The sequence below is a fragment of the Hyperolius riggenbachi genome, chromosome 4, assembly GCF_040937935.1.
Source record: "Hyperolius riggenbachi isolate aHypRig1 chromosome 4, aHypRig1.pri, whole genome shotgun sequence".
NCBI classification, from domain to species: domain Eukaryota; kingdom Metazoa; phylum Chordata; class Amphibia; order Anura; family Hyperoliidae; genus Hyperolius; species Hyperolius riggenbachi.
Genome location: NC_090649.1, coordinates 123,243,193 through 123,271,098, shown reverse-complemented (window position 1 = coordinate 123,271,098; position 27,906 = coordinate 123,243,193). Strand labels below are relative to the sequence as shown.

The window sequence follows — 27,906 nt, the reverse complement described above, 5'->3', positions numbered from 1 at the left end:
GATATGCAGATGGTGATGAGAGTGATTTCCTTAATATTAGTCAGTTCCTGGCGACTGGAACATTAATCCATTTATCTTCCCATTCATATAGTTTCGACATGCAGTAATTTCAAGTTATTAATCTCAGATTCTAGTAATCTCTGGTCGGACATGGATCTAATCCCATTACTGCTGGATTCTAGCACCACAGTAGAAGCAATGAGCATCAAGTGTGGTGTATTAATTAGATATGGCCATTAGAAGTCTGCTCACTGCTTCATAAATATGGAATGATTATTTTCTGTCTGTATGAAACGTCCTGTCTTACAGTGAAAAAAAACAACAGCAGCTTCTAATCTGATAGCCTCAGTGTGACAGCAGCACAGCGTGTGGGAAAGCCCAACACACATGGATGAGGCTTGAGTAATTCCTTGTAACGAACGAGATTTTAATACAAAACAAATTACAAAATGGATGCCAATTTGTGTGTTTGTCGCCGCGTGTGTGTACACTTCTGTTTTTATGTGTTTGTGTGCATGCATATTTGCATGTGTATATAAGTGGGCATGTGTTGTAAACGTGTGTGTGTGTGTGTAGTGTGTGTGGTGTGTGTGTAGTGTGTGTGTGTGTGTAGTGTGTGTGTGTGTGTGTGTGTGTACAGTATGTTCTGGTGAACTGAAAATGAAAAGTTAAAATAAACATACAGGCATCATACTTACCTAAGTTTACTTATCAATCTCTTTCTCCTCTACCAAATCCTGTTTGTCCACTGTGATTGATGGAATTCTCCATCCTCCTTTTTAAAAAATGTTGATGACCCTGTAACATCTTCTGAGTCGGCACACTCTAAGGCTGCTTTCTCACCAAGACGTTGCGTTTAGGGGACATTATAGGGCACATAGCGTGCCCCTAGCGCAACGCCTGGTGGTGTTGGAGCAGGTCGCTACCAAGAGCCACGTTAAAAGCAGCTCTTGGTGCGCCTGCTCTGTCAGAGGCGCTGCGGAGACCACATGAGTGGAGCTCTCCGCATCACGTGGTCCCGCCAGCCAATCAGTTGCCGCTCCAAGAAGTAAACACTGCAAGTGCAGTGAATGTCAAGTAGCCATGTGCCTGGCTACGTAGCGGACCCTCTCCGCCCCTGAAATAAAAAAAAAACATACTGAGCATGTCCATACAGTCTAACGCGGCTTAAGCCGCTAGAACGCACAGTATGCTGCACTTCAAATGAACATGCAGCGTTACGGTGTAACGCAATGTGGGCACTGTGAACAGCCAATTGATTTTTCATTGCTGTGCGGTGGGGTGCGTTACAGGCTGCACTAACGTGCGCCTGTAACGTCTCACTGTGAAAGCAGCCTTAGGGCTTGTTCACACTAAGGGCTCGATTCACTAAAGAGTGATAACTGCTATGACAGCAGTTATCACGCAACCTGCCTCGCGCAAAAGGTTACTCCGCATAATAAGCGGAGCTTTGCGCGCGATCACGTGCGCTTTTCACGTGAAGCACGTGATTGCGCGCAAACTTCTGCTTATCACGTGGACTGACCTTTTGCAGATCGTGTGATAACTGCTGTGATTGCAGTTATCACGCTTTAGTGAATCAACCCCTAAGAGCGATTTCGCTCTTTTTTTAGCGTTTTTTTTTTAAATCGCCTTAAAAGCGTTAGTGCAATGTTAGCTTATGTGAATGTTCTCACATAAGCGATGAGCTTTCTATCCAATCGCAATCATGTCTCCTACACCATTTTTTGAGCGTTTGCGATTCAATAGATAGTATAGGGGAATATCAAAGCACTTGAAAAAGCTCTTTGTATAGCGATTTCCCGAGTGCTTTCATGAATAAATGGATGGAGCATCTGTGTGCTTAAAGAGGAACTGTAACGAAAAAACGGCCCCTGGGGGGTACTCACCTCGGGTGGGGGAAGCCTCAGGATCCTAATGAGGCTTCCCACGCCGTCCTGCGTCCCTCGGGGGTCTCGCTGTAGCCCTCCGTACAGCGGTGACGTAATATTTACCTTTGCAGGCTCCTGCGCAGGCGCTCTGGCTGCTTTCGCTCCGAAGGAGGCGGAAATACCCGATCGCCGTCGGGTCCGCTCTACTGCGCAGGCGCAAGTCTCCGGCGCCTGCGCAGTAGAGCGGACCCAACTGAGATCGGGTATTTCCGCCTCCTTCGGAGCGAAAGCAGCCACAGCGCCCCCGCTGGAGCCTGCAAAGGTAAATATTGAATTGAACAGTCGGCACAGTCGCCGGCTGTTCGGAGGGCTGCAGCGAGACCTCCGTGGGACAGAGGACGGCGTGGGAAGCCTCATTAGGATCCTGAGGCTTTCCCCACCCGAGGTGAGTACCCCCCAGGGGATCTTTTTGTTGTTACAGAGTCTCTTTAAGTCAATAACTCTCTGGATCTCTCCAGAGCATACATGAAATTAAAAAAAAAAGTGCAGGGGATTACCACTAGTAGAATATTGCTAAAATTAGCTATATTCTACTGCTGGATTGTGATTGTAAAATATCAATACCAAGCACACAGATGCTCAATATTTTGCTGATATTTTACTATGACTAAACCTAACCCTACTCTCACACAGAACCCTCCCTCTACTGATACCTACCCTAAAACCCCCACCCGGTGGACCCTAACCCTAAAGGTGGCCAGTAACGGTCCAATTTCTGGTGAAAAATCATTTGAGCGATCAGAAATTCTGATCGGATTGGTTGTAAATAATCTCAGTTGATGGGCACAATCGATTACAAATGATTATAAAAATAGTCGTCCAATTGGATTTTTGTCAAACCAAAATATGGATTTTCTTGTTGGTTGTGATAGATAGGAAGCAAAGATTGGTTCGTTGATGGTGTAATGATGAACGATTTTTCTTCTGATCAGAATTTCTGGTCGCTCAAATGATTTTTCGTTAGAAATTGGACCATTAGTGGCCACCTTTAGACTGCCTAACCCTAAGATTCCGAAAACACACACCCACTCCCCCGTAGTACCTAAACCTAGTCTGCGGTATATTTCGGCGCCCGCAGGCCACAGCCATGTGCCTAAATTTCCGTTGTTTAACACTAACTGCGGCTTTTATAATAGGTGCCTATGACAGTGGGTTCTTTCCATAAGGGCTTCTGCACCTTTTTTTACATGAGACGCCCTCCAGAGCCCTCCGATGCAAAATTGTCAGTCATAGAAGCAACTTAAAGTGGATCCGAGATGAAAAACTAACTATGACAAGTAACTTGTCTATATATCTTATCTAAAGTTTAGATAGTTTACACAGCAAATCTAGCTGCAAACAGCTCCAACAGTTTCATGTTTATTTATTCCTGTGATACAATGACAGCGGCCATGTTTTGTGTGTCACATTACACACAGGCAAGCTGCAACTGTATCTCCAGCCCTCAGCTCACTGCCCTCTCCTCCTCTCTCCTCCCCTCTGCCTCTGAAATCTCTAGCTAGTAACCTCCTCCTCCTCCTGCCCAGACTGAGTTCCCATAAACCCTTGCTACATGGAGTGCCAAGGCACTATGAGCTGTGGGCGAGGCTTGATTCGTTTATAGGGAATTCAAGTATTAAAACATTAAAAAAAAGTATTTGGCTTGAGGAATGCCCTATAAACTATATGTAAGGAACCCAATTATGCAATGAGTAAAAGTTTATCTCAGATCCACTTAATTAATTGTGAACAGAACAGAGCCCCAGTTATACGTTTTATGGCCCACTTTAATGATAAAAACAAAACAAAAAACACAACAGTAAATTATAAAGCAATCATATGGATTTGTGATCAATGTATAGTGAAAAATATTGTCTCTGGAACTGAACTTTTCACATCAATAGAACCCACTGTGTGGCTCTCTTTGTCTGCAGCTGTGCACCTATCCTTACAGATATAGGACCTCTCCTGCCTGCTAAGCTTATTCTTAGTAAATTGAGATTGTATGATAGTTATACATGTACAATTAGTGTTAATCTAGGTATTTACCTGACATGAACTCTTAAGCAGCTAATATATTTAGAGACTTGCAAGTGCTCCGGGCCAATTTATTTTAGCACATTTTATTGATTTGTTACAATTTCTTGCTTCTAATTAGTACTGGTGTAATGTGTATTTATGGTCACTTGTCACTAGGGGACAGTGTGAGACAATAACAGAGGACTTATGATTTCCGTTTCTATATTTTCTGCTAGGGAGAGAGATCAAAGCATTCCAAGAATTTACAGCACAACAAGTTCTGCCAACTGAGGTCAAAAGCAATGCGATTATCTCAAACAAGATAACTCTATTGAATCTGCTAATTGGTTAATCAGCCATTAGCAGAAATCTTGTCCAATATTGATTGTTACTTTGTACAGCGCCACGGAATATGTTGGCGCTTTATAAATCAATAATAATAATAATAATTGTTCAGCTTTAGTCACTAGCCCAGTACTGTTCGGCACAGGCACCACTCAAGGACTGCCTCTGCCTGTCTGGCCAGCACTGATTGCAAGAGAAATGCTCATTTCTGATCAGTGTTTCATCATTATTTCCATCAATTTACCAATTCAGGGTGCTATCGTTTTCAATAGATTTGATGTTTTTGTTGAACCTAATATCTACAGTCTTTGGTAGTGTTTGCTCACAAATGCTCACAACCCACTTCTTGTAAGCTACTTGTCATTCCTTCTCATGTAGACACATGGGGGCATATTCACTAAATGCTGGCAAAATTAGTGTGCAGACATTGCACACAGCAATGTTACTGGTATTCGCGCAAGAACATGTATTATACTATCAATGCACACACTACCTAGTTAACTCAAGTTGCCCTGTTTGCAGAATGTGTGCCATTTCAGTTGCATGGATACCAGTAAAATTATAATTTATTTTATTTATACAGCGCTAACATATTACATAGCCCTGTGTGCTCTGTGCACATTGTAATTTTACTGGCATTTAGTGCGTATGCCCCATGGTTTCTACAAAATGCTGGGATGCTGACAAATGCCTATTGTTTTTTTGTACCCTGGCTGTCCAATGGCCATACCAGACTCCCAAAACCGATATTTATCATAATAACGGCCATTAGAATTAATCTTGTTCAATTTTGAGTGTATTCGGGCTTTAAAAGTCTCACTGTAGAGTATCACAGAATCCAAAGCTTCTTTTTTTCTTTATTTTCTTTAAAGAATTTGTAAGTTGTTTTTTTTCAAATGACAATGGGCCTAGAAAATGCCATGGAGATTTCTGATACCCAGCTGGAGGGTTATAGGGTGCCAAAAAAGATCTTGTGTTTTGTGCTATTTGAAGAGTGACTGCGTTTCACTTTTACAAAGCGTTTTACATTCATTTTCATAAACAAAAAAGTTGTTTTAGTGCACAAAGTGGCTGAGTAAAAAATAGTTATTTAGTTTATCCTTCCTTTACAGTAATGAGGGGAGTGTATGCTACCAAGTAGCTCTTCAGCAATCGTAGATCTCCAATATGAGGGGATTAAAGGCTGCCATACACTAGTCGATTGCCACCAGATAGACCAGCAGATAGATCCCTCTGTGATCGAATCTGATCAAAGAGGGATCTATTGGCTGCCTACACTGCAAACAGGTTGTGAATCGTTTTCACTATGAAACCCATTCACATTCTGTGGAGCTGCCGCCGCCCCCCCCCCCCCCCCCTCCAGCATACATTACCTGATCCAGCTGGCGCGAGTCCCCTGGTCTCTGCTGTCTCTTCTCTGCTCTGGGATCCAGTGCTCCAGCTTCACTTTACTTCCTGCCGGGGGAAGTTTAAACAGTAGAGGGCACTCTACTGTTTAAACTTCCTGTCGGGACAGGAAGTAAGTGAAACCAGCCAGAGCCCAGTGCGAAGAAGTGACAGCGGGGACACGCGCCGGTGGAACAGGTAATGTATTGCCACAAGCGTCGGTCCGGTCGTCGGACATTCGAACGCCGCTATCGACGCACTCCCGACCCGCCGGCAATTTGAGCAAAATCTTCCACATGGAAATCGATCTTTCAGTCAGTGTTTGCGCAACGATTTCACAGCAGATTCGATCACAGTGATCGAATCTGCTGTATATCGGCAGGAAAATTATTAAGTGTATGGGCCCCTTTACACACAAAGCCAAGCTGGAGAGTCCTATTCTGATTGACTGATTGATTGTCCAGCAAATGTTTTTTTAACAAAATAACTGATAGCATTTTTAAATAGAGCAGGGCAGTGATAGTGCACTCTGCCACATACCTCACAACTTTTTGAGAAAGGGGGACACTTTAGGACACACCCCTAACCACACCCCCTGCCACACCCTTAGTCACTGATTCCAGAAACAATTCAGAAGCAAAAGACAACGTTTTAACGTTCAGACCACACTTTCCTCTATCATCACTATTTCTCATCCATTTTAACATTTAAAAATAAGAAATAAATCAATTAAAATGATAGAAATAACATTTACAGTACAGGCATTCCCCTACTTACAAACATACAACACTGTTTTTTTATTATACATTTTTGTTGTTTAATGTTACAGTATCGTATAAATGGTTATACTTATAAGTAATTTAATACACTTTAAAATCACATTGAAAACAATCACTATACCTGTATGTCCAAATCCAGAGTTGTCCGAAATGAAATCCTTTATCCATATATAGCTATATAAAACATTCCTTACAGACAAATTCAACTTAGAATCTTCAGAAAAAGGAACCTGTTTGTAAGTCGGGGATTATTAAACCCATTTTTCAGTAGAAAAACACATATATTTTTATAGATCTGTACATGAGTCTTGAAAGTAGGACTAATGAAGAAGAAAGAGGGACAAGAGGGATCTAGTTCCCAAAGAGGGATTGTCCCTCTGAAAATGGGACAGGTGGGAACCATGCTGACAACAAGGGACTGTAGACAAAGGTCTTTGAAGAGAACCTAAGGCGGATTTTCTAAAGATAATAGGACACAGAAGCATGTTCTCTGCACAATGACATGCCTGTGTCCTTTTACTGCCGCTGCCAGTCCCCCCTGAAAAATAGCACCAGGAAGTACTTCCGGATCTCGGCTTAGCTTCCAATTGCAGGAAGCTGACAGAGGCGGGGGAGGCAATTTTGATTGACAAATGCCAGGTAAACAGAAGGCTAGCGACAATCAGATTGTCGCTAGCTTGGCGCTATTTTTCAGGGGGGACAGCAGAGCCCAGGGGGGACTGGCAGCGGCAATAGAAAGACACAGATGCATGTCATTGTGCAGAGAGCATGCCTCTGTGTCCTATCTCTTTAAGGGTGTTTTTTTCTTTAAAAAACTAAATAAGAGCAAAACTGTCAATATTTTTGTCTAGTTGTATTACAGCCAAACACCAGCTTTGCTAGGGAATAGAAATGGCCAGCACATCATTACTCTTGAGCCAGCCAGAACACATACAAAGAAAAGTACATGAAAAAATGTTTTCTGCTTGACTGGCAAGCATCCTCCACACTAGCAGACAGGTCAGGTGACAAGTGCCACCACGGGATTTGTTTCATGCTCTGTGCTGAGGGGATTCTGAGGAGCGATGTTCAGTCAGAGCCAGCCAGTCAGTGCCTCATCCTGTTTACAGAGTAACCCGTGCCTCCTCTCTAGACATATGATCCACCACAGGGATGGAGGAAATGGGCCTGGATTCAAGCAGAGAGGTAGGCATTTCATATTCTTATGTTTTAATAATAGCTGTGTATCATATATCGTGTATAGACCCATATTTAAGGAGATAAATCTCAATCTATTTTTCTGTGTTCTGTTCATGACTTACATTTTTACTGAAGGAATAAACCCAGGAAACAGGCGATACATCTTAATCGTGTTAATGCAACGTGCTGCCGAAAAAAATGGGTCATTTCAAGCATATCGTTAAATCCTAAATATCAATTTGTATCTGTAAAAACTTGGCTGAATGGCATAAAAATCCTTCAAAAGAAAATGGTCCATCGAAGGTGTGAAGTGCTTTTTTAGAATTTCTAAAGATCGTTCCATCTTCCGTTATGTGTTCCTGGAATGCCTTTCACTGAATTTTTATAATAGTTATCTTTACTGCATTATTTAGTAATTGCACGCCATCAAGTATCGAATGAGTAATGGGTGGGTGAGAAACTAATCATTAGATAAAACTTTCCAGGAATCCGATTCACAAAAAGCAAATTGTGCCTACAAGGATAGAGCTGATACTTCTAGTAATCAGTCATGCAGAATGAAACAATGTTTGTACATGTACGGCCTAACATGGGAGAAGAGAGAAACTGTGGCACATACAGCCCACTAGCCCATATGTAAGTATACAGCCAAGGCAGGGGTGTAACTAGACTTAGTAGGACCCCCCTGAAAAAATGATAGTATGGGGCCCCCTTGGGATTGGGAGCCAGCAAATGGCAGCAGAGAAAATTCTGCTTTGAAGCAGCATCTAGAAGCAGAAAAAAATTAGACGCGTCTCGCTACTCTGCATGGTAAGAAGAGGTGGCAGGGGTGGGTTTTGTGTGCAAACGGGGAGGTTTTTTTGCTAAGTGGCTGCACTTGCTGTTGGGGAGAGGAAGGAGGGGCCCCCAAAAGCCTCTGGGACCCCTTGTAATGGTGGGCATTGCAGGGGTGATTGTTACGCCCATGATCCAGGGCCACTTTTGACAGTCTGTCATCCTCCACCCACATGCACACACAACCCATGGAATGGAAGGGTGGCTAAATGGGATGCCACTAACATGGAACCTGCTGTGGCATCAGCCAAGGATTACAGTATATTACAAAGGACTCTGAAATGGTGGAATATGTCACAGAAAATATGCACTGCAGACTAGCTGAAACAGAATTTCATTAGTTGGACTGTTAGACTATTGTAATATACGAATTTGTGGACTACCAACAGACTGGCACCGCTCCAATCTGTGCTGAGCTCGGCTGCTCGACTCATTCATTTTTCTTGCTCCTCTTCTGCTGCTCCTCTCTGCCAAGCTCTTCACTGGCTGCCAATTAACCAGAGGATCCAGTTCAAACTCTTAACGCTAATCTACAAAGCTCTCCACAATCTCTCTCCCCTGTACATCTCCTCACTAGTTTCTATGGAATATCCTTCCAAAAGATATTTGTAACTCTACAGTAGTGATAGGCCGAACATCAAATTTAAGATTTTGTGAACGGCGACGAACGTGAATTTCCGCGAATATGCGAATCGCCATAGACTTCAATGGGTAGGCGAATTCTAAAACCTACTGGGACTAATTATGGCCACTGAAGTGATGGAAAACTTGTTTCAAGGGGCCTAACACCTGGACCGTGGCATGCCAGAGGGGGTTCAATGCCAAAAGTCCCACCAAAAATGACGTAGCTTATTGGTGGAATAAAGTGCTTTAAAACGTCCGGCGTGTGTAAATGTCGATCAGGTAGTGTAAGGGTTACACCCGCTTAACATTGACAGACGAAACGCCACGTTTAACACGCCGCAGTCTGCAAACTACAGCAAAGACCTTCAGTGATTATGTTTTGTAAACATATCTTTGTTTTTACTAGTTGACACCTCCAGGACGTAAATGTTAGTCCTCTCGGCGGCATTCTTTGTGTAGTGGTGTAGTGGTCACCGTGCTTGTGCGCACAATCGTGGGAGTGCAGGCGATCGTGGTTTTCCAGCCTCTATGGTCAGGCTGAGGTAATTCACTGACAGTTAAGTGACCAAAAAACACTGATTCTGCACTGAGGCCTTATACAGGACCAGTAGTGGATACTAGATGCCAGTAGTGGTGTAAAGGATTATTGTATTATGGTCAGTGCGCTACTAGGACCAGCAGACCTGTCTCCAACAGCCAACTTGTACACTGGCCACAGAAAAATAATACAATAGAAAGATGTATCAGCCCTAAGAAGGGCTTACCTGTTCAGGATAATGTGGTAGCAGCAAGAATCTGCTCTGAATACACAGAACACAGGCTTACCTAACTCTCTCCCTGTCAGAAACACACAAAATGGCTTCTGTGCTGGCTTTTTGATAGACAGGGGGTGAGGTTGGGGGGACCAGGTGGGAGCGTTAGCTGATTGGCCGCCAATTGTCTGCTGACTCTGGGATGAGGGGTCAAAGTTTGGCTCCATTGTAATGTATGGGAGGTGGGTCGTACACCACATGTATTTGCCTAAGGGGGCGAACGCGAACACCCCTTGTTCACTGTGAACTATTCCCTGGCAGAACAGCTCGACCCATCTCTACTCTAAAGTCTTTAAAATCTTTAAGAGTTCCCTCAAAACTTACTTTTTCCGACAAGGATATGCTCCAGCGAAGGCCATTCCCCTTCAACCTCTGGCCAAGTTAGACTGCTTACTAAATATGACCTTAAACACACTGCATTTAGGTATACATATTGTATACCACTAAACCTTTTGTTCTCTCCTTATTCCTTTAGATTGTGAGTGTGGATGGCCAGGGCTCTCTCATCCTTTTGTGTCTTGGAATTTTCTATACATTGTTCATCATGTTACATTTGTCAATGTAATAACTATGTCTACCCATTCTGTATTATGTACGAATGTCTTAATTGTGTGTATACCATGGTCTATGTTATTATGTACCCTAGGTGTGTTTCCTACTCTGTACAGGGTCATGGAATATGTTGGCATTTATAAATCAATAATAATAATAATAATAATAATAATTAGTACAGAGGATTTAGTATTGCATCCTGTACACTAGAGGGTGGCCCAGGCCTTTGCCTAGACGGCCTGTGCCCAGAAGTGGCCTTGTATTTAATGTACCTTTGGCATGCCTAAATAGATATGTGTGTATTGGCCATACTAACAGCTTAGTATGTGTCCTACATGTGTAATGTAGAGGTGAAAAATGGGGTGCTAATTTTCAAAGTTGATGCAAGTTTTGTGGCAGTTTGTGGCAACTTGGAATTGAGTCTTTCCAAGTTGGCAGCTAATGCACTAATTTGCAAAAATCATAATTTCTAGTGTAATGTGTAGAGAGTGTGGTCTGTAGATGGTGGTGACCAGAACTGTTTTTTGTTGTTGTTTTTGTTTTTTTTATTTGTTCGTTCTTTAAAGGGACACTTAAGTCAAACAAAAAAAATGAGTTTTACTCACCTGGGGGCCCCAAAAGCCCCCTGCAGCTGTCCGGTGCGCTCGCCGTCTCCCTCCGATCCTCCTGGCCCCGCCGGCAGCCACTTCCTGTTTCGGTGACAGGAGCTGACAGGCTGGGGACCCGAGTGATTCTTCGCGTTTCTGGCCACAAAAGCGCCATCTATGCTGCTATAGCATATATCATATACCATATAGCAGCATAGAGGGTGCTAATGTGTCTGGGAACGCGAACAATCACTCACGTCCCCAGCCTGTCAGTTCCTGTCACCGAAACAGGAAGTGGCTGCCGGCGGGGCCAGGAGGATCGGCGGTAGACGGCGAGGGCACCGGACAGCTGCAGGGGGCTATTGGAAGCCCTAGGTGAGTAAAACTCATTTTTTTTGTTTGACTTAAGTGTCCCTTTAACCACTTTTCTACTTTCAGTGAAAGCCGCTCTCAGTACCGGAGCAATTTTTTTGCCTTTGGGAGTGTTACACTTCCACACCTTATAGTTCTTCTGTACTTTTTCTGACATAGACAATCTTGGTATTGTTTTTTTTTCAGGATGGATAGGGCTTAATTCTAATGTTAAACATTTAATCCCACACATTACAAAAAAAATAAATCCATTAAAAAAAACGCAAAATTGTGAAAATAACCCCATTTTTTTTTCACTTTGACGCTCGGGTGCACTGCTGGGTCCCGTAGGATATAAGCAGCAGGGAGGGCGGGCAGAAGCAAGCGGCGCTGCGGCGGACAGGTGACAGCCGTGCACCATTTATAAACAGTGCTTGGTAGTAAAGTGGTTAAATAAGGCTCAGTCAGGGAAAAGTACAACTTTTCAATATAAATATTTTATGTTTCTGTGTTCTCCTTTTACTTTATCGTTATTGTTTAGTGTGCAAGACATTAGACATTATAGCGGTTTCCAATTTACAGTAAATCCATCCAGGACAGAAATGTATTGTTCCTCTTCTACACATAAGAGTGATTCAATGCTTCTCCTATCGGGACTCTTAATTCTGATAACTATACTCAGCAGCGGGATAAAACAAACGCTGTGATTTCTCCCTTATGTGGGTTCTCTGCTAACATCATAAGTAAGATGGCGTCTTCCGTGCAAACAAATAAACAGAAAGCAGAAACCTGCTATGGAGAAAAAAGTAACCGCAAATCCATACTGCAGAACGACATGATTAGAGATGTGGCGAACTGTTCGCCCGGCGAACATCTCTGGGAGTTTGACTACTTCCGGGTCACTCTGACCCGGAGTAGTACGCCTGCGCTGCCTGGCGGAGCGCGTCCTAGATCACGCTCCTGTTGCCGGGCACTCTCTGCGCATGAGCGTGACGTCGTTCATGACGTCAAGCACATGCGCAGAAAGTGCCCGGCAACAGGAGCGTGATCTAGGACGCGCTCCGCCGGGCAGCGCAGGCGTACTACTCTGGGTCAGAGCGACCAGGAAGTAGTCAAACCCCCAGGGATTCAGAGATGTTCGCCGGCGAACGGTTCGGGAACCGTTCGTCACATCTCTACACATGATGGTTCACCTAGGGAAGTAAATACAGTAGAATCACGTTAGAGTAAACCTCTGGATAAAGTATACTCAGTCCTAAGGTCCCAGCAGGTGTGTCTGTATAAATATACAATATATGACCAATTGTGATATAGTAAACCACTTTTCCTGGTCCCTTGGAGTTTACTATAAAGGGATTCTACTTTAGTATGATTCCTGGCCCGCCCTTCCCCATCAGACATTATCTGCCACAAAAACATACTAAATGTGTGGAGATGCCACATTACTGAATACCAGTTACCATTCTGTGGTATTACTGAAACCTCCTTAAAAATTACACACATGGGGCTTGATTCACAAAAGGGTGCTAACACAGTTAGCAGGCCTAACAGCTTTGCACGTGCAAAATAGGGTGCTAAGTAGTTTGCACAGCTGTTACTGATCGCGTGCTATTTTATCGCGGTGTGTGCAAATGGCGCTGCGCCAAACGCTCCGTTCGCTTGCAAATCAGCCGCATCGAGTACAAAGTATGCTTATCATGCTACTTAGCACACGAAGCAGCTGATTTTGCACACTAAGCATTGCGTGCGGAAACTTTGCGCATGCAAACTCTTGCGTGCATATCAGCGCGTGAAAAGCCACTTTGCACGTGATAAGCGGCTTTTCACTGGCGTGCTAACACTTAGCACGCTTTTGTGAATCAAGCCCATTGCCAGGTAGCAGGGGTTACGTTGTCCTAGTTACTATGCATGGAGTTCCCATTATGCCAATAAATCACTTCTACTTACAATTTAGTAGAAGCTGTTGGACTTGGCGCACCCTCCCAATCAATACGTTTGCATGCTATACTTCAAAAGTTTTTGACATATGGAGCTTGGTTTGGGTGCCCGATAACAGTTATCAGCAGGTAAAGGGATTATTGGATAATCTCAGTTTACCAACACATGCCTTTTTCTAAATAATTAGAGAATATTTTACTGAATGGAAAATATCTTGATTCACAGATCTAAGTTTATCATCTGTAGTGTGTGATAAAAGTGAAAGGTCCACATCAAGGAATTTTATGTTCATATTCTTTTCACAGGTACACAAGCTGGTACAGAGGCTTTCAGTGCGGGCTCTGTCACCTTTACAGGAAGGGGCAGGGCTTAGCAGGAAAGGGGAAGCTCTTCACAGAGGTAACAGGATTGATCTACAGTAACTATCAATCATGTCCTGACAGTCCATGTGTTCTGGGTAGCTATTCTACTTTCTGGAAATATAGGCTGCAGAACAATAGTGTGCAATGCGGTTGAGTCACAAAACTTGCGTAAACAATGGTAATATGCGTTATAGTAGCAGTATTAATGTTGGTTGGGCTATTTTGCAGCACATGCTAGTTCACTTGCGTAAGTGCCAATCAAATATTGATGGTGGTTCATGAAAAATACCAATATGTTTCATGCATGAAGTCAACAGTGATGTGGTCATGCTATCTGCCCAGCCCAGTGCAGCCACAGCTCATGAGAGCCTGGGGGCCACACTGCTGCCAGCTGAAGGCTAACAGTGCTGCAATCATGCCATGCTTGCAACCTAGAGAAGCAACAACTCATGAGTGATAGCCAGGGGGCCACACACTGCTGCCAGTTGAAGGCTAACTTCTGCAATCATGTACAGCAGGAGGAAGTGGCAGCACTTTCAAACGGAGACTGTACCCGAATTAGCTATTTGCAAAGATGTGCAGAGCTCCACAATGTGGACAAAATTACTCAACATGCATTCATAACAGGTACAGCCAAGGAGGGTGTTAGCTTCAGTATAAATATGTGCACAAATTGTTGGCTTACATTTCAGTTTGCAGCCTGGAGCGCTGTCACTTGTTTGTTGAGTGCTGCAATCATGCCATTCTCACAACCTAGAGGAGCAACAACTCATGATTGATAGCCTGGGGTCACACACAGCTGCCAGCTGGAGGCCAATATTGATGCAACCACATAGGCAATCTGTAGACCGAGAAAAGGCAAGGGAGACAGGATAGTGCAATATGTAAAAACACCAGGGAAAGATATGTGAAGAGAGTCACTCACACATGTCAGTTTGCATATGAACTGCAACCACCAATAAGGCTTATGGAGAAATCACAGCCCCCATTCGGGCTTGTGAGGATCCTTGAAGGTCTAACACCTGGCAGTTAGATAGGTCCTGGAAACAAGAGCTACGCTAAAAATACAACCTCGCAACAGATATATAATGAGTAACAATTGGTAGATAGAAGTGCCTAAACAGCATTAAATAAGTAAAAACAGTTCAAAAAGAAGAGGTATAGTTTGCTTGCCTTTCCTTTCCTGTGAGTTTCACCTCAGCCAAAGCAGCAAATATAATTTGATTTCAAGAGTTTATTGCACAAAGGTCCGACAACGCGTTTCAAGGGCATTTCCAGCTTCATCAGGTCAACAGGGAGTACAAAAACAGTGCCTCTTGGCCAAAGAGGGTCAGACTCGAGTGCCTCAATCGAGGTATATTTACTGCTTCGGCTGCTTTGAAACACACATAAGAAGCAAGTCAACCATACCCTCTCCTTTTTAAACAGTTTTTAATTATCTTATACTTTTTGGGCGTCTTCATCTACCTATTGAACCATACTATGCGCCCAGCTTAGTGCAGCCACAGCTCTTTGTAAAGCCATAAAATAAAATTGAAAGTGTGTGGGTTGTTTTTTTAAACAAATTCTTCATAAGCTGCTCTAAAGCTGGTGGGAGAAATGCTGTAGCAGTTGCCTGCAGATGAAGTGACAGCCAGGAGTACAGCGCACCTGACAATGCCTTTCCCCTATCAGCACTTTGAAGCTGCATTGTGTGTTGGACATAGTGTATTACTGGAGGGTTAGTAGCAGATTGATGAGGAAGTGGGCAAACTGGCAGCCTGCCTGCAGCCCCATGGGCACTTAAGCCGCCGCTGCCACTAACAGATAATGAATGATATTCATGGGGATATGGATTTATTTCTTCCGGCTCACTTTCTCTGATAATCCCTCTCTTTTGACACTAGGGGATTGCGTGGGGAAGGAGAACTAGGAAACCTATTATTGCACTCTGTATTACCGAGCAGAAGGAGTGCATTCAGGGTTTATCAAATTTTCTTCTTACTATAAACTCCAAAAATAAAATGGGGTTGCTTTGTAAAGCACATACTTCATATCAGTGTGTGATGGGATAAAGGGGAGCTCTACCTTATGCTGTGTAAGATTCAAACTATTTAAATTGGTCAAGAAAGCAATAATGCAATGTATATGAATGCTGGGCAGCATGGTGGCGTAGTGGTTAGAAGTTGTATGCTCTCCCTGGGCCATATGAAATTCACCTTTTCTCCGGAGTTTTCTCCAAGGAGAACATTTTTCATCTTATATTTAAATCAACTTTGTTGGTACTTGCAATGGAAAAAATACCAAACAGTAGGTAAAAAAGCACTGTCAAAATTATTCTGAGTATGAGTTTGCTTGCTGGTGGTGTAAAAGGTATTTAATTTACAAGTTATCACCTAGGAGAAAACTCAGGTGAAAAATGTAATTGCATATGGCCCCCTGTGTCTATGTGGGTTTCCTCCATGTACTCTGGTTTCCTCCCACATCCCCCTAAATTTACCCTAGACTTTAATACATGCACTACACGATACATACATACACATGACTATGGTGGGGATTAGACTGTGAGCTCCTCTAAGGGACAGTTAGTGACAAGACAATATACTCTGTACAGCGCTGTGTAATATGTCGGTGCTTTATAAATACTTAAATAAATAAATATATTAACTGCATTGGGTTCTCTTATCATACACGTCTTTGCTACTGCATTGCTAGGGCTCTGTTTGGATTTGCTGTCAGAGATGGCATTTGTGGACTGGAAAGGATACCATAGATTTTCACAGAGAGGTCTGGTTTGCTTTATTCTGAATGTTTCTAGTCTTATTAAATTTGTATTATCAAACTACAGAAATGGTTTTACAGCTGGACTTTTCCGTTGTATATGTAATATGTTATTTCAGATGTTGCACATGCAAAGAGGTAAACATGTCATGTCAACTTATTGCTTTCACTGTTGCACACGTAGCTTTTATAAACATATTAGGAAGGGTTAATGCTTTATTACTTGCCAAGCAGGGAGGAACTGAGGCAGAGGATGAGCTGCAGTTCTGGTCACAAAAGTTTAAGCCCCAAGTAGCACAGGGAAGAAGTGGGTGGAGTTAGGTGATCAACTGTGTATGTAGGATCCTTTTAGAATAGAATTATACTGTTATATTTTGCATTAAGACTTGGTGCAATATAGAACATGCTGCAGATCTTGTTTCTGAATTACGTTATATCCTTTGGGGACATACAGTAGGATGCAGTAAAATATTCAGGATACCCACTTTTATGTTGAATTTTCCTGGTTTCTGCATCAGAAAAGAATATTATTATGTAGCCCCACCCTCCCACTGAAGTTTAGCCTAGGCTGTTTAGCTATGTGTGATTCTCTTCCCAGAGCATTCTGGGAGACCAGATATATTTTGTACTGGCTTTGGAACTCTCAGTAACCAAATAGCTGCATAGGGCTAAATATGTCTCCACCTGTGATGAACGTCATGTAAATCAGGTTGATGAAAGGTTTTACAATAGTCAAACACTGACTTAATAAATTTTTTTAATAAATATTGTAAAAAAATAAAATAAAAATCATTTTGGTAAAAGCAGCAGATTTCTGGCAGCACTACAGGACAATTACTTGACTCAAATGGTAACTGAACCAACTAGGGGGAATGCGTTACTGGATCTGATCATTTCTAATAGACCAGATAATGTATCAAATGTGCAGGTTAAAGAACATTTGGGAAATAGTGATGTGCTGCTACGCAGTCAGATTAACATGTGAATTGTACCATTCCAATGCATTTGATTGTATATGTGGTTATATGCTCCATCTAGTGGCTGTTACTGGTAATGTTGTATGCTGTCACATATTCTGCCTGTCACGTGATGCCTATGACACTCTTTCCCTTCTTGCTCCTCCCTGCTTGGGTGTTTTCCCTTTCCTGCCTCCATCTTGTTATTCTAGCCTGATGCAAACAGGCACACACTCACTGCTCTCCTAGCTAAGAAAGGCATCATCTTTTGACCACCTGTAACCTGTGTCCGTCTATACTGCTGCATCTGAATCTTCTCACAGAATAAAGCAAGTAATCTGATGAATCTGGTGTCCGGTGAGTTCAACTGTCTGATAAGGATTGTCCACAGTGATTTATCTGCATATTCAGGCCAGGCATAGAGGTCTCTCATGGGATAGATTGCTATTACAATGATCTGAGTCAGAACAGTCAAAAGATGGTGAAGATTTCTTCAGCTTCCTGTCTATGTAATGTGTGTGCTTAATCTGCAATCAAGCTCAGTGCCATCCACTATCTTGTGAAGCACATGGTCACAGCACAAGCTTACTGCAATCCAATGAATGTTTAAAACTGTTCCTCTGCAAACACCTTCTAAGCTGCTGTTCGTATTCTTAAAGAGACAGTACCATTTTTTGCAAAACTACATAAAATGTCTATACAAGGCTCTGAACACTCTTTTACAGCCGAATCAAAGCAGATACGTCATGCCTCTGAACCGGCAGACGTACAGGGAGCAGATTTTGCAGATGATACTGAACTGGGTGCGAGACCCAAACGTACAATTAAACCAACACAGAAACTGAGAGAAAACTATGAAGTCACTAGAGAGGAGTTCTCCAGTAATCTGTCAGACCTCTGGGACAGAACCTCACATTGCATTCCAGCCTTGTCACAAGCTAATGATCAACCAGCTGAAATAAGAGACTCTATAAATCGCCTGTTTGCTTCATATGTACGCTATCAGCGGCTGTCTGCAAAATACTCAGCTTTCTTGCAGGACTATAATACAGAGGATTCTTTGGCAGAACTGGCCAGGACTGATGCACTAAACCAACAAAGGGATCTCTCAGTGCAAAATGCTAAGCTTAAGGCAGAACTCCGCATTTCTGAACTGCAGGAGACCGGATCTCACAGATCCAAATCATCCAAACACACTGCACTTTCTTCTAAATCCTCTCGTTCCAGAAGATCCATATTAAGTGACAAGTTAATAGAGGCCCGCGCTGATGCGGAAGCGAAAAAGGCGCAAACTTCCTTTATCAGAAAGGAAGCAGAGATAGAAGCACAAATGAAGATTCTTCAGATGGAAAGGGAGGAAGCAGTTTCCCTAGCAAGGCTGAAGGTCCTTGAACAAGCAATGGGACAAAGTACTGATTCAGACTGCCTTATCCCAGTAGAACAAGAAGATCCAGCCGAACGCACTAGTGAATATGTTCTAAAGCATACTGTCTGCAAGGATACAAGGTCATCTCTCTTACCTCCTCCTGACGACACTGTTCTAACTCCCAATGTAGAGACCTCCCAGCTTTATATGCCTGAGCCTCTTCAAGTCTACAACACAAGTACATCTACGCAGCAAACCACATCAGTTCATGCCAACCAAGTGACTTCCAGCGACAAGACGCATCTCAAGCCAAAGCCAGCACAAGCCTTAGAGACTACACCACAGTTAAACGCTCGTGCAACATCATTCTACCCTGGTAAACCTCACCTTATCTCACCAGAGCACTTTCACACCCAAGGGGTTTCACAAGTTACTTTGGCACCAAAGAGTGAGAGATCAGACATGAATGACTTTGCCAGATATATGGCACGCCGTGAGCTCATTACCACCAGCCTCTCAAGGTTCGACGACTGTCCAGAGAGCTACAGGGCCTGGAGATCAACCTTCAAGGCTACTATTGCTGATCTCAACCTTACTACTAAGGAAGAACTTGACTTGCTCATAAAGTGGCTGGGACCAGAATCTGGAGGACGTGTTAAAAGACTCAGAACAGTACATGTTGACAACCCAAGTGCAGGTCTTGCTGCTGCATGGGCAAGACTTGAGCAAGCCTATGGTAGCTCTGAAGCCATAGAAAACTCTCTATTCAAAAGACTGCAAAACTTTCCAAAAATGGGGAACAAAGACTATCGCAAGCTCCAAGATCTAAGTGACCTCCTCATGGAGCTAAAGTTGGCAAAGACAGACCCACGTTTATCTGGATTGAGCTTCCTGGATACTGCACATGGTGTCAACCCAGTGGTATCTAAACTGCCATACGGCATGCAAGAGAAATGGACACAACAGGGCTCAAAGTACAAAAGTGACTACAACGTATCTTTCCCTCCATTCTCATATTTCTGCAAGTTCATTTGTGATCAAGCCTGAATGAGAAACGATCCCAGCTTCAGCTTCAGTGAACCCAACCTGCCTGCATCATCCCCACCATCATCAAGGTATGACAACGTAGCAACAAAACGTAGAGACTTACATAGAGCAATATCTGTTAAAAGAACAGACTTCTCACCCACCACAACCTCACCTACTGATCAGGGTGTTGTGGATGACAGAGATAAAGACCCTAATCGTCGATGTCCTATTCACAAGAAGCCTCACTCTCTTAAAAAATGTCGTGGGCTTAGAGCAAAGCCCTTACAAGAGCGCAGGGAGATTCTCCAGAAACTTGGCATATGCTACAAGTGCTGTTCTTCTTATAGCCATTTTGCTAAAGACTGTGAAGCTGTCATCAAGTGCACAGAATGCGGTAGCGACAGACATGTTACATCCATGCATCCTACTCCACTTCCGGACAACTCACAGAAGCTACCTGCCTCCACTCCTGTCTCAAATTATGGCGGGGAGCAACTGAGTCATGCTCCAGTCAAGGATAATGTCTCCTCTTCATGCACAGAAGTCTGTGGAGAAGGCAAGGACCACAAATGCTCTGCCAAGATATGCCTAGTCAAGATATACCCAGAGAGTCATCCCGAGAAGGCTGCAAGGATGTATGCTATAATAGATGAGCAGAGCAACAGATCCCTGGTTAAGCCTAAATTCTTTGAGATCTTTGGCATAGAAGGTCACGCCACACCGTATACTCTCAGAACCTGTTCTGGTCGTATAGAAACATTTGGCAGAAGGGTAGATGGCTTCATGGTCTCTCATATCAACAAAGAGGAAGGCATACCCTTACCAACGTTAGTTGAGTGTGACCAGATTCCAGATGAAAGGGAAGAGATTCCCACTCCAGAAGCTGCATTTCAACAGCCTCATTTAAGGCATCTTGTCGATGAAATTCCTGCAATGGACATGAATGCTGAAATCTTGGTCCTGCTAGGAAGAGACATTCTCAGAGTACATAAGGTACGCGACCAGTGCGATGGACCCGATGACGCCCCTTATGCACAAAGACTTGACCTAGGTTGGGTGATAGTGGGCGATGTATGCTTAGACAGGATGCGTATGTCATCCGAGATCCACTCCTTCAAGACTCATGTGCTAGGAAATGGGCGTGCAACACACTTCAAACAATGCCCTCACCATTATGATGTAAAAGAGAAGCTTCTTGACAACATTCAAGTGCCTGATGTAACTCCTGCCCTTTGTGATGACAACCTAGGTTCCACAGTGTTTTGTACTACAAGTGATGACAACGAAATAGCCTTGTCAGTTGAAGACAGAGAATTCATCAAAATAATGGACAAGGAATTCTTCCAGGATGAGTCTAACAACTGGGTTGCTCCATTACCTCTTCGTCCTGCAAGTGCCAAACTCCCGAACAATCGTCAACAGGCTCTATCCAGATTCAACTCACTTCAACGTACACTAAGGAGCAGACCTGAGATGAAGGATCATTTCATTGCCTTTATGAAAAGGATCTTTGACAATGGCCATGCTGAGCCAGCACCACCACTACAAAAACACGAAGAGTGCTGGTATCTGCCTTTCTTCGGAGTATATCATCCACGTAAGCCAAAACAAATCAGGATTGTATTTGACTCCAGTGCCAAGCATCAAGGCGTATCCCTGAATGATGTTCTTTTCACTGGTCCGAATCTAACTAACAACCTTGTAGGCGTCCTTATGATGTTTAGAAGAGAACCAGTCGCCATAACTGCTGATATTGAGCAAATGTTTCACTGCTTCATTGTACGAGAAGACCATAGGAACTTTCTAAGGTTTCTGTGGCACCGTGACAACAACATGGACAATGTGATAATTGAATGCCGCATGAAGGTACACGTTTTTGGAAACAGTCCCTCACCTGCTGTTGCAACATACGGTCTACGAAGGACTGCTCTTCACGGAGAAAAGGAATATGGCAAGGATGCTCGACACTTCGTTGAGAGAGACTTTTATGTTGACGATGGACTTAAGTCTTTACCTACAGAGGAAGAAGCCATAGACCTGCTCCAAAGAACACAAGGTATGCTTTCAGAGGCTAACCTCAGACTACACAAGATTGCTTCAAACAGTGTTGCTGTTATGAAGGCCTTCCAACCTGGCGACCATGCCACAGGGTTCAAAGACTTAGATCTGGGAATGGACACACCACCTGTACAGAGAAGTCTGGGTCTACGGTGGAACTTATTAAAAGACACCTTCGGCTTTCAAGTCAGCTCTACAGACAAGCCATTTACCAAGCGTGGTGTTCTGTCAGTGGTAAACAGCCTTTACGATCCAATGGGATTTGTGGCTCCCATCACCATACAAGGTAAAGCCTTACTTAGGCAGCTCTCAGAGTCCGTTAAAGATTGGGACGCTCTATTGCCATCAGACCAGCTACCAAAGTGGGAATCCTGGAAGCAGTCTCTACACGCCTTGGATGCACTCCATATACCACGATGCTACACTTCAGCTTCCCTTGCTACAAGCCAGAGAAAACAGCTTCACATCTTCTCAGACGCATCTACTGAGGCCATAGCGGCCGTTGCCTACCTCAAGGTAAAAGACTCTTCTAATCAAACCCACATAGGGTTTCTGTTTGGGAAAGCTAAGTTGGCACCTAAGCCTGAGCACACCATTCCTAGGCTTGAACTTTGCGGGACTGTGCTAGCTGTAGAAATTGCAGACTTCATATTGCGTGAGCTAGACATTCAAATAGATGACATCCAATTCTACACAGACAGCAAAGTTGTTTTGGGCTACATATACAATCAGAGTAAGCGCTTTTATGTCTATGTCAGCAACAGTGTAGAAAGAATCAGGAAATCATCTAAACCCGAACAATGGCATTATGTTCCATCTGAAATTAATCCTGCAGATCATGCCACCAGGCCAGTGTCGGCAAGTGTCTTTGCAAGTTCTTCTTGGCTAACAGGTCCTGAATTCCTGCTTGATGATTCAGAAGAAACCACAGCTGAAGTCTTCAGTCTTTTAGAATCCGACAAAGATCCGGAGATTAGCCCTGAAATTAAAACTCTTGTCACCAGAACTGAACAGAGACTTGTTTTGGGCTGTCAACGCTTTGAACGTTTCTCCATGTGGATAAGACTTGTACAAACCATCGCAAGTTTAGTCCATATCACAAACTGCTTTCACACAAAATCTACTGATAAACAATGTCAAAGTTGGCAAGCATGCCAAATGCCTCTCTCTGCAAAGGACATGCTGAAGGTGAAAGTTGCAAGAAAAGGAACTGTTAAGACTTTCATCAGACCCATTACAGAACTTATCCTGCTTTTACCCTATGGAAAATGAACTTCTTCTTCATGCTGCAGATCCTACGTGAACAAAGAAGAAGTACTTAAATATAATGTTGCATTATATGCCTGTTTTCTCTCTGTGTTTTTCAGGTCTTCGGACGTCAAGCAAATTGCACAGTTGTTTATTTGCATGTGTTTAACTACCGTTATCATTTAAATAGTGACATTTTCAATGCCAGACGGGGAGTGTGCTGCTACGCAGTCAGATTAACATGTGAATTGTACCATTCCAATGCATTTGATTGTATATGTGGTTATATGCTCCATCTAGTGGCTGTTACTGGTAATGTTGTATGCTGTCACATATTCTGCCTGTCACGTGATGCCTATGACACTCTTTCCCTTCTTGCTCCTCCCTGCTTGGGTGTTTTCCCTTTCCTGCCTCCATCTTGTTATTCTAGCCTGATGCAAACAGGCACACACTCACTGCTCTCCTAGCTAAGAAAGGCATCATCTTTTGACCACCTGTAACCTGTGTCCGTCTATACTGCTGCATCTGAATCTTCTCACAGAATAAAGCAAGTAATCTGATGAATCTGGTGTCCGGTGAGTTCAACTGTCTGATAAGGATTGTCCACAGTGATTTATCTGCATATTCAGGCCAGGCATAGAGGTCTCTCATGGGATAGATTGCTATTACAATGATCTGAGTCAGAACAAGTGATCACAACATGATAACGTTTGATCTGGTGACTGATAGGCCACGGGGCAGCGGGACCACTAAAACTATGAATTTTAGAAAAGCAAAGTTCAATCAAATTAGGCAGACACTAAGTTTGGTGAACTGGGATAATGTACTACAAGGGGAAGACACTGAAGGGAAATGGCAAGCTTTTAAACTTATATTCAATCAATATTGTAGTATGTATATCCCATATGGAAACAAAATATCTAGGAATAAAAAAAGGCCTCTATGGATGAATAGAAAGGTTAAAGATAAAATGAAGAGGAAAAAGAATGCCTATAAGGTCTTAAAACAGGAGGGGACCGAGGCTGCATTAACAGTGTTGCCAACCGCCCGTAAATTTACGGGCAGCCCGTAATTTTTTATTCAAATTAAGCTGCCCGTGAATTCCGTAAGGAATTCAGCAGCGTCCGTAAAAGGGCGGCCAATTGGCCGCCCGCCCTGTTTCAGGAGGACAGCGGCGCAGTGGAGGAAGAGCTGTTGGCAGCGGTGGAGAAGGGGGGCAATCTCCCCCCCCCTTCTCTCACCTTTAGTGCTCTCCCTCCCTCGCTGACTGTCCCCCTCCGAGTCCTAAGTGCGGTGTGGCGCTTGGCAGCGGGCGGGACTTACCTTCCGTCTCGCTCCTGCGCCGGAAGTTCTGCTGCTCTGGTCTGGACCAGACCAGAGTAGCGGCAGATCATCCAGCGCCGGCGACGAGAGAAGACGCAGGTAAGTTCCGCTCACTGCCGCCTGCCACTGCGCTACATCTACTGGGGACATATACCTTTGGCTACATCTACTGGGCACATATATACCTCTGGCTACATCTACTGGGCACATATACATCTGGCTACATCTACTGGGGACATATACCTTTGGCTACATCTACTGGGCACATATATACCTCTGGCTACATCTACTGGGCACATATACATCTGGCTACATCTACTGGGCACATATACATCTGGCTACATCTACTGGGCACATATACCCCCTGGCTACATCTACTGGGCACATATACCCCCTGGCTACATCTACTGGGCACATATACCTCTGGCTACATCTACTGGGCACATATACCTCTGGCTACATCTACTGGGCACATATACATCTGGCTACATCTACTGGGCACATATACCCCCTGGCTACATCTACTGGGCACATATACATCTGGCTACATCTACTGGGCACATATAACCCTGGCTACATCTACTGGGCACATATAACCCTGGCTACATCTACTGGGCACATATACATCTGGCTACATCTACTGGGCACATATACCCCCTGGCTACATCTACTGGGCACATATACATCTGGCTACATCTACTGGGCACATATAACCCTGGCTACATCTACTGGGCACATATAACCCTGGCTACATCTACTGGGCACAAATAACCCTGGCTACATCTACTGGGCACATATACATCTGGCTACATCTACTGGGCACATATACCCCCTGGCTACATCTACTGGGCACATATACCTCTGGCTACATCTACTGGGCACATATACATCTGGCTACATCTACTGGGCACATATACCTCTGGCTACATCTACTGGGCACATATAACCCTGGATACATCTACTGGGCACATATACCTCTGGCTACATCTACTGGGCACATATAACCCTGGCTACATCTACTGGGCACATATAACCCTGGCTACATCTACTGGGCACATATAACCCTGGCTACATCTACTGGGCACATATACCCCTGCCTACATATACTGGGGACATATACCTCTGGCTACATATACTGGGCACATATATCTGCTGGCTACATATACTGAGGACACTGGCTGTTTGCCATTATGTGCATTTACTGGTGAAAAGCTGTCTCTTATTATGTGCATTTGCTGGTGAAATGCTGTCTCTTATTATGTGCATTTACTGGTGCAAAGCTGTCTCTTATTATGTGCATTTACTGGTGAAAAGCTGTCTCTTATGTTCATTTACTGGTGAAAAGCTGTCTCTCATTACGTGCATTTACTGGTGAAAAGCTGTCTCTCATTACGTGCATTTACTGGTGAAAAGCTGTCTCTCATTACGTGCATTTACTGGTGAAAAGCTGTCTCTCATTACGTGCATTCACTGGTGAAAAGCTGTCTCTCATTACGTGCATTCACTGGTGAAAAGCTGTCTCTCATTACGTGCATTCACTGGTGAAAAGCTGTCTCTCATTACGTGCATTTACTGGTGAAAAGCTGTCTCTCATTACGTGCATTCACTGGTGAAAAGCTGTCTGTCATTACGTGCATTTACTGGTGAAAGGCGGTCTCTTATGTGCATTTACTGGTGAAAAGCTGTCTGTCATTACGTGCATTTACTGGTGAAACGCTGTCTCTCATTATGTGTATTTACTTGCCATGCCCACTTTAGTCGCCGCAAATTTCCTCGAACATGTTGCCCACTACCCATTTGACTGCCCCCTCATATGTGCCAGTCTAGAACCGGCCCTGTACCCCTGCCTACATATACTGGGCACATATACCCCTGGCTACCTGTTCTGGGGACATCTCTCCCCCTGGCTACCTGTTCTGGGGACATCTATACCCCTGGCCACCTATTCTGGGGACACCTATAGACCTGGGGCTACCTATTTTTGGGGAACCACTGCTGTCAGATTAAATGTGTTTTGGGGAACTGCTGCCAGATTATGTGTATGTTGAGGGAATCGCTGCTGCCAGATTACATCTATTTTTTGGGAACCACTGCCATATTATCTGAATTTTGGAAGAACCTCTGCCAGATTACGTGGATTTTTGGTGAAATGCTGTAAGATTACATGTATTTTGGGGGAAGGGGGGGAAACACTATGGCAGAGCTCAAACTTCCCTGGCAGACATTTCACAGCAATATTAAAATCATGTATATTTGGCTCCACCCATGACCACGCCCACATTCTGTTGCGTGGCCACGCCCATTTTTCGGCGCTACGCGCGGCGCAGGGGGTTTTGTCAGTGAAAAAAATCTTTTGTCAGTAAATTTTTGGGTATTTGTCAGTAAAAAATAACGTGAAAGGTTGGCAACACTGTGCATTAAGCAATTATAAGGAGTGCAATAAAAATTGTAAAAAAGAAATTAGGCAGGCAAAGATTGAAGCTGAAAAACAAATCGCTAAGGATATCAAATCTAACCCAAAAAAGTTTTACAAGTACATTAACTCTAAAAAAAGAAAGGTTGACTGTATAGGACTCCTAAAGGATGAGGGTGGGAACTCAATAGTGGATGACCAAGGTAAGGCAGAGTTATTAAATGCTTTCTTTGCTTCTGTCTTCACAAAAGAAACAGCACTGTTGCAAACTACAGAGGCGGAAGAGTCTCAATCTTCTAACTGTAATATTAAATACTTAACGCAGGAAGAAGTGAAGGCAAGACTAAATAAATTAAAAATAGACAAGGCACCTGGCCCGGATGGCATGCATCCTCGGGTCCTAAGGGAATTAAGTTCAGTTATAGATAAACCCCTTTATCTTATCTTTTGTGACTCTCTTGCAACTGGCAGAGTCCCAGTGGATTGGCGTACAGCCCACATTTTCCCATTATTTAAGAAGGGCAAAAAATCAGATCCAGGAAATTATAGACCTGTAAGCTTAACATCAGTTGTATGCAAACTATTTGAGGGGTTACTAAGAGATACTATACATGACTTCCTAGTAGAAAATAATGTTATTTCTCAGCATCAACATGGGTTTACTAAAGACAGGTCCTGTTTGACTAACATGCTCAGCTTTTATGAGGTAGTGAATGCTAATATGGATATTGGGAATGCTGTAGATGTGATATACTTGGACTTTGCAAAGGCCTTCGACACTGTTCCCCACAAAAGTCTGGTGCAAAAGTTGAGGATGCAAGGACTGGGGAAGAGTCTGTGTTCATGGATAGGGAACTGGCTAATGGACAGAAAACAAAGAGTTGTGGTCAATGGATCGTACTCAAAATGGGAGACTGTTAGCAGTGGGGTCCCACAGGGGTCTGTTCTGGGTCCAGTGCTCTTCAATTTATTTATTAATGACCTAGTAGATGCAGTAGTGAGCAATGTTGCTATTTTTGCAGATGATACAAAATTGTGCAGAATCATCAACTCTCAGGAAGATAGTGTCATATTG

The 27,906-nt window shown here is 43.5% G+C and overlaps 1 protein-coding gene across 5 annotated transcripts in view; it reads left to right on the top strand.

Moving 5' to 3' along the window:
- Positions 1–27,906, top strand: part of SPHKAP (SPHK1 interactor, AKAP domain containing) — a 329,639-nt gene that overhangs the window by 165,260 nt on the left and 136,473 nt on the right. Inside the window, exon 1 of one of the 5 annotated variants that reach the window (XM_068280534.1) lies at positions 7,571–7,624. The exons of the other annotated variants lie outside the window; for them this stretch is intronic. Coding sequence (XP_068136635.1) covers positions 7,592–7,624 — 33 coding nt within the window. The 5' untranslated portion in view covers positions 7,571–7,591. Of the gene's footprint in view, positions 1–7,570; positions 7,625–27,906 lie in introns of those variants that run through there. 5 annotated transcript variants of the gene reach the window in all.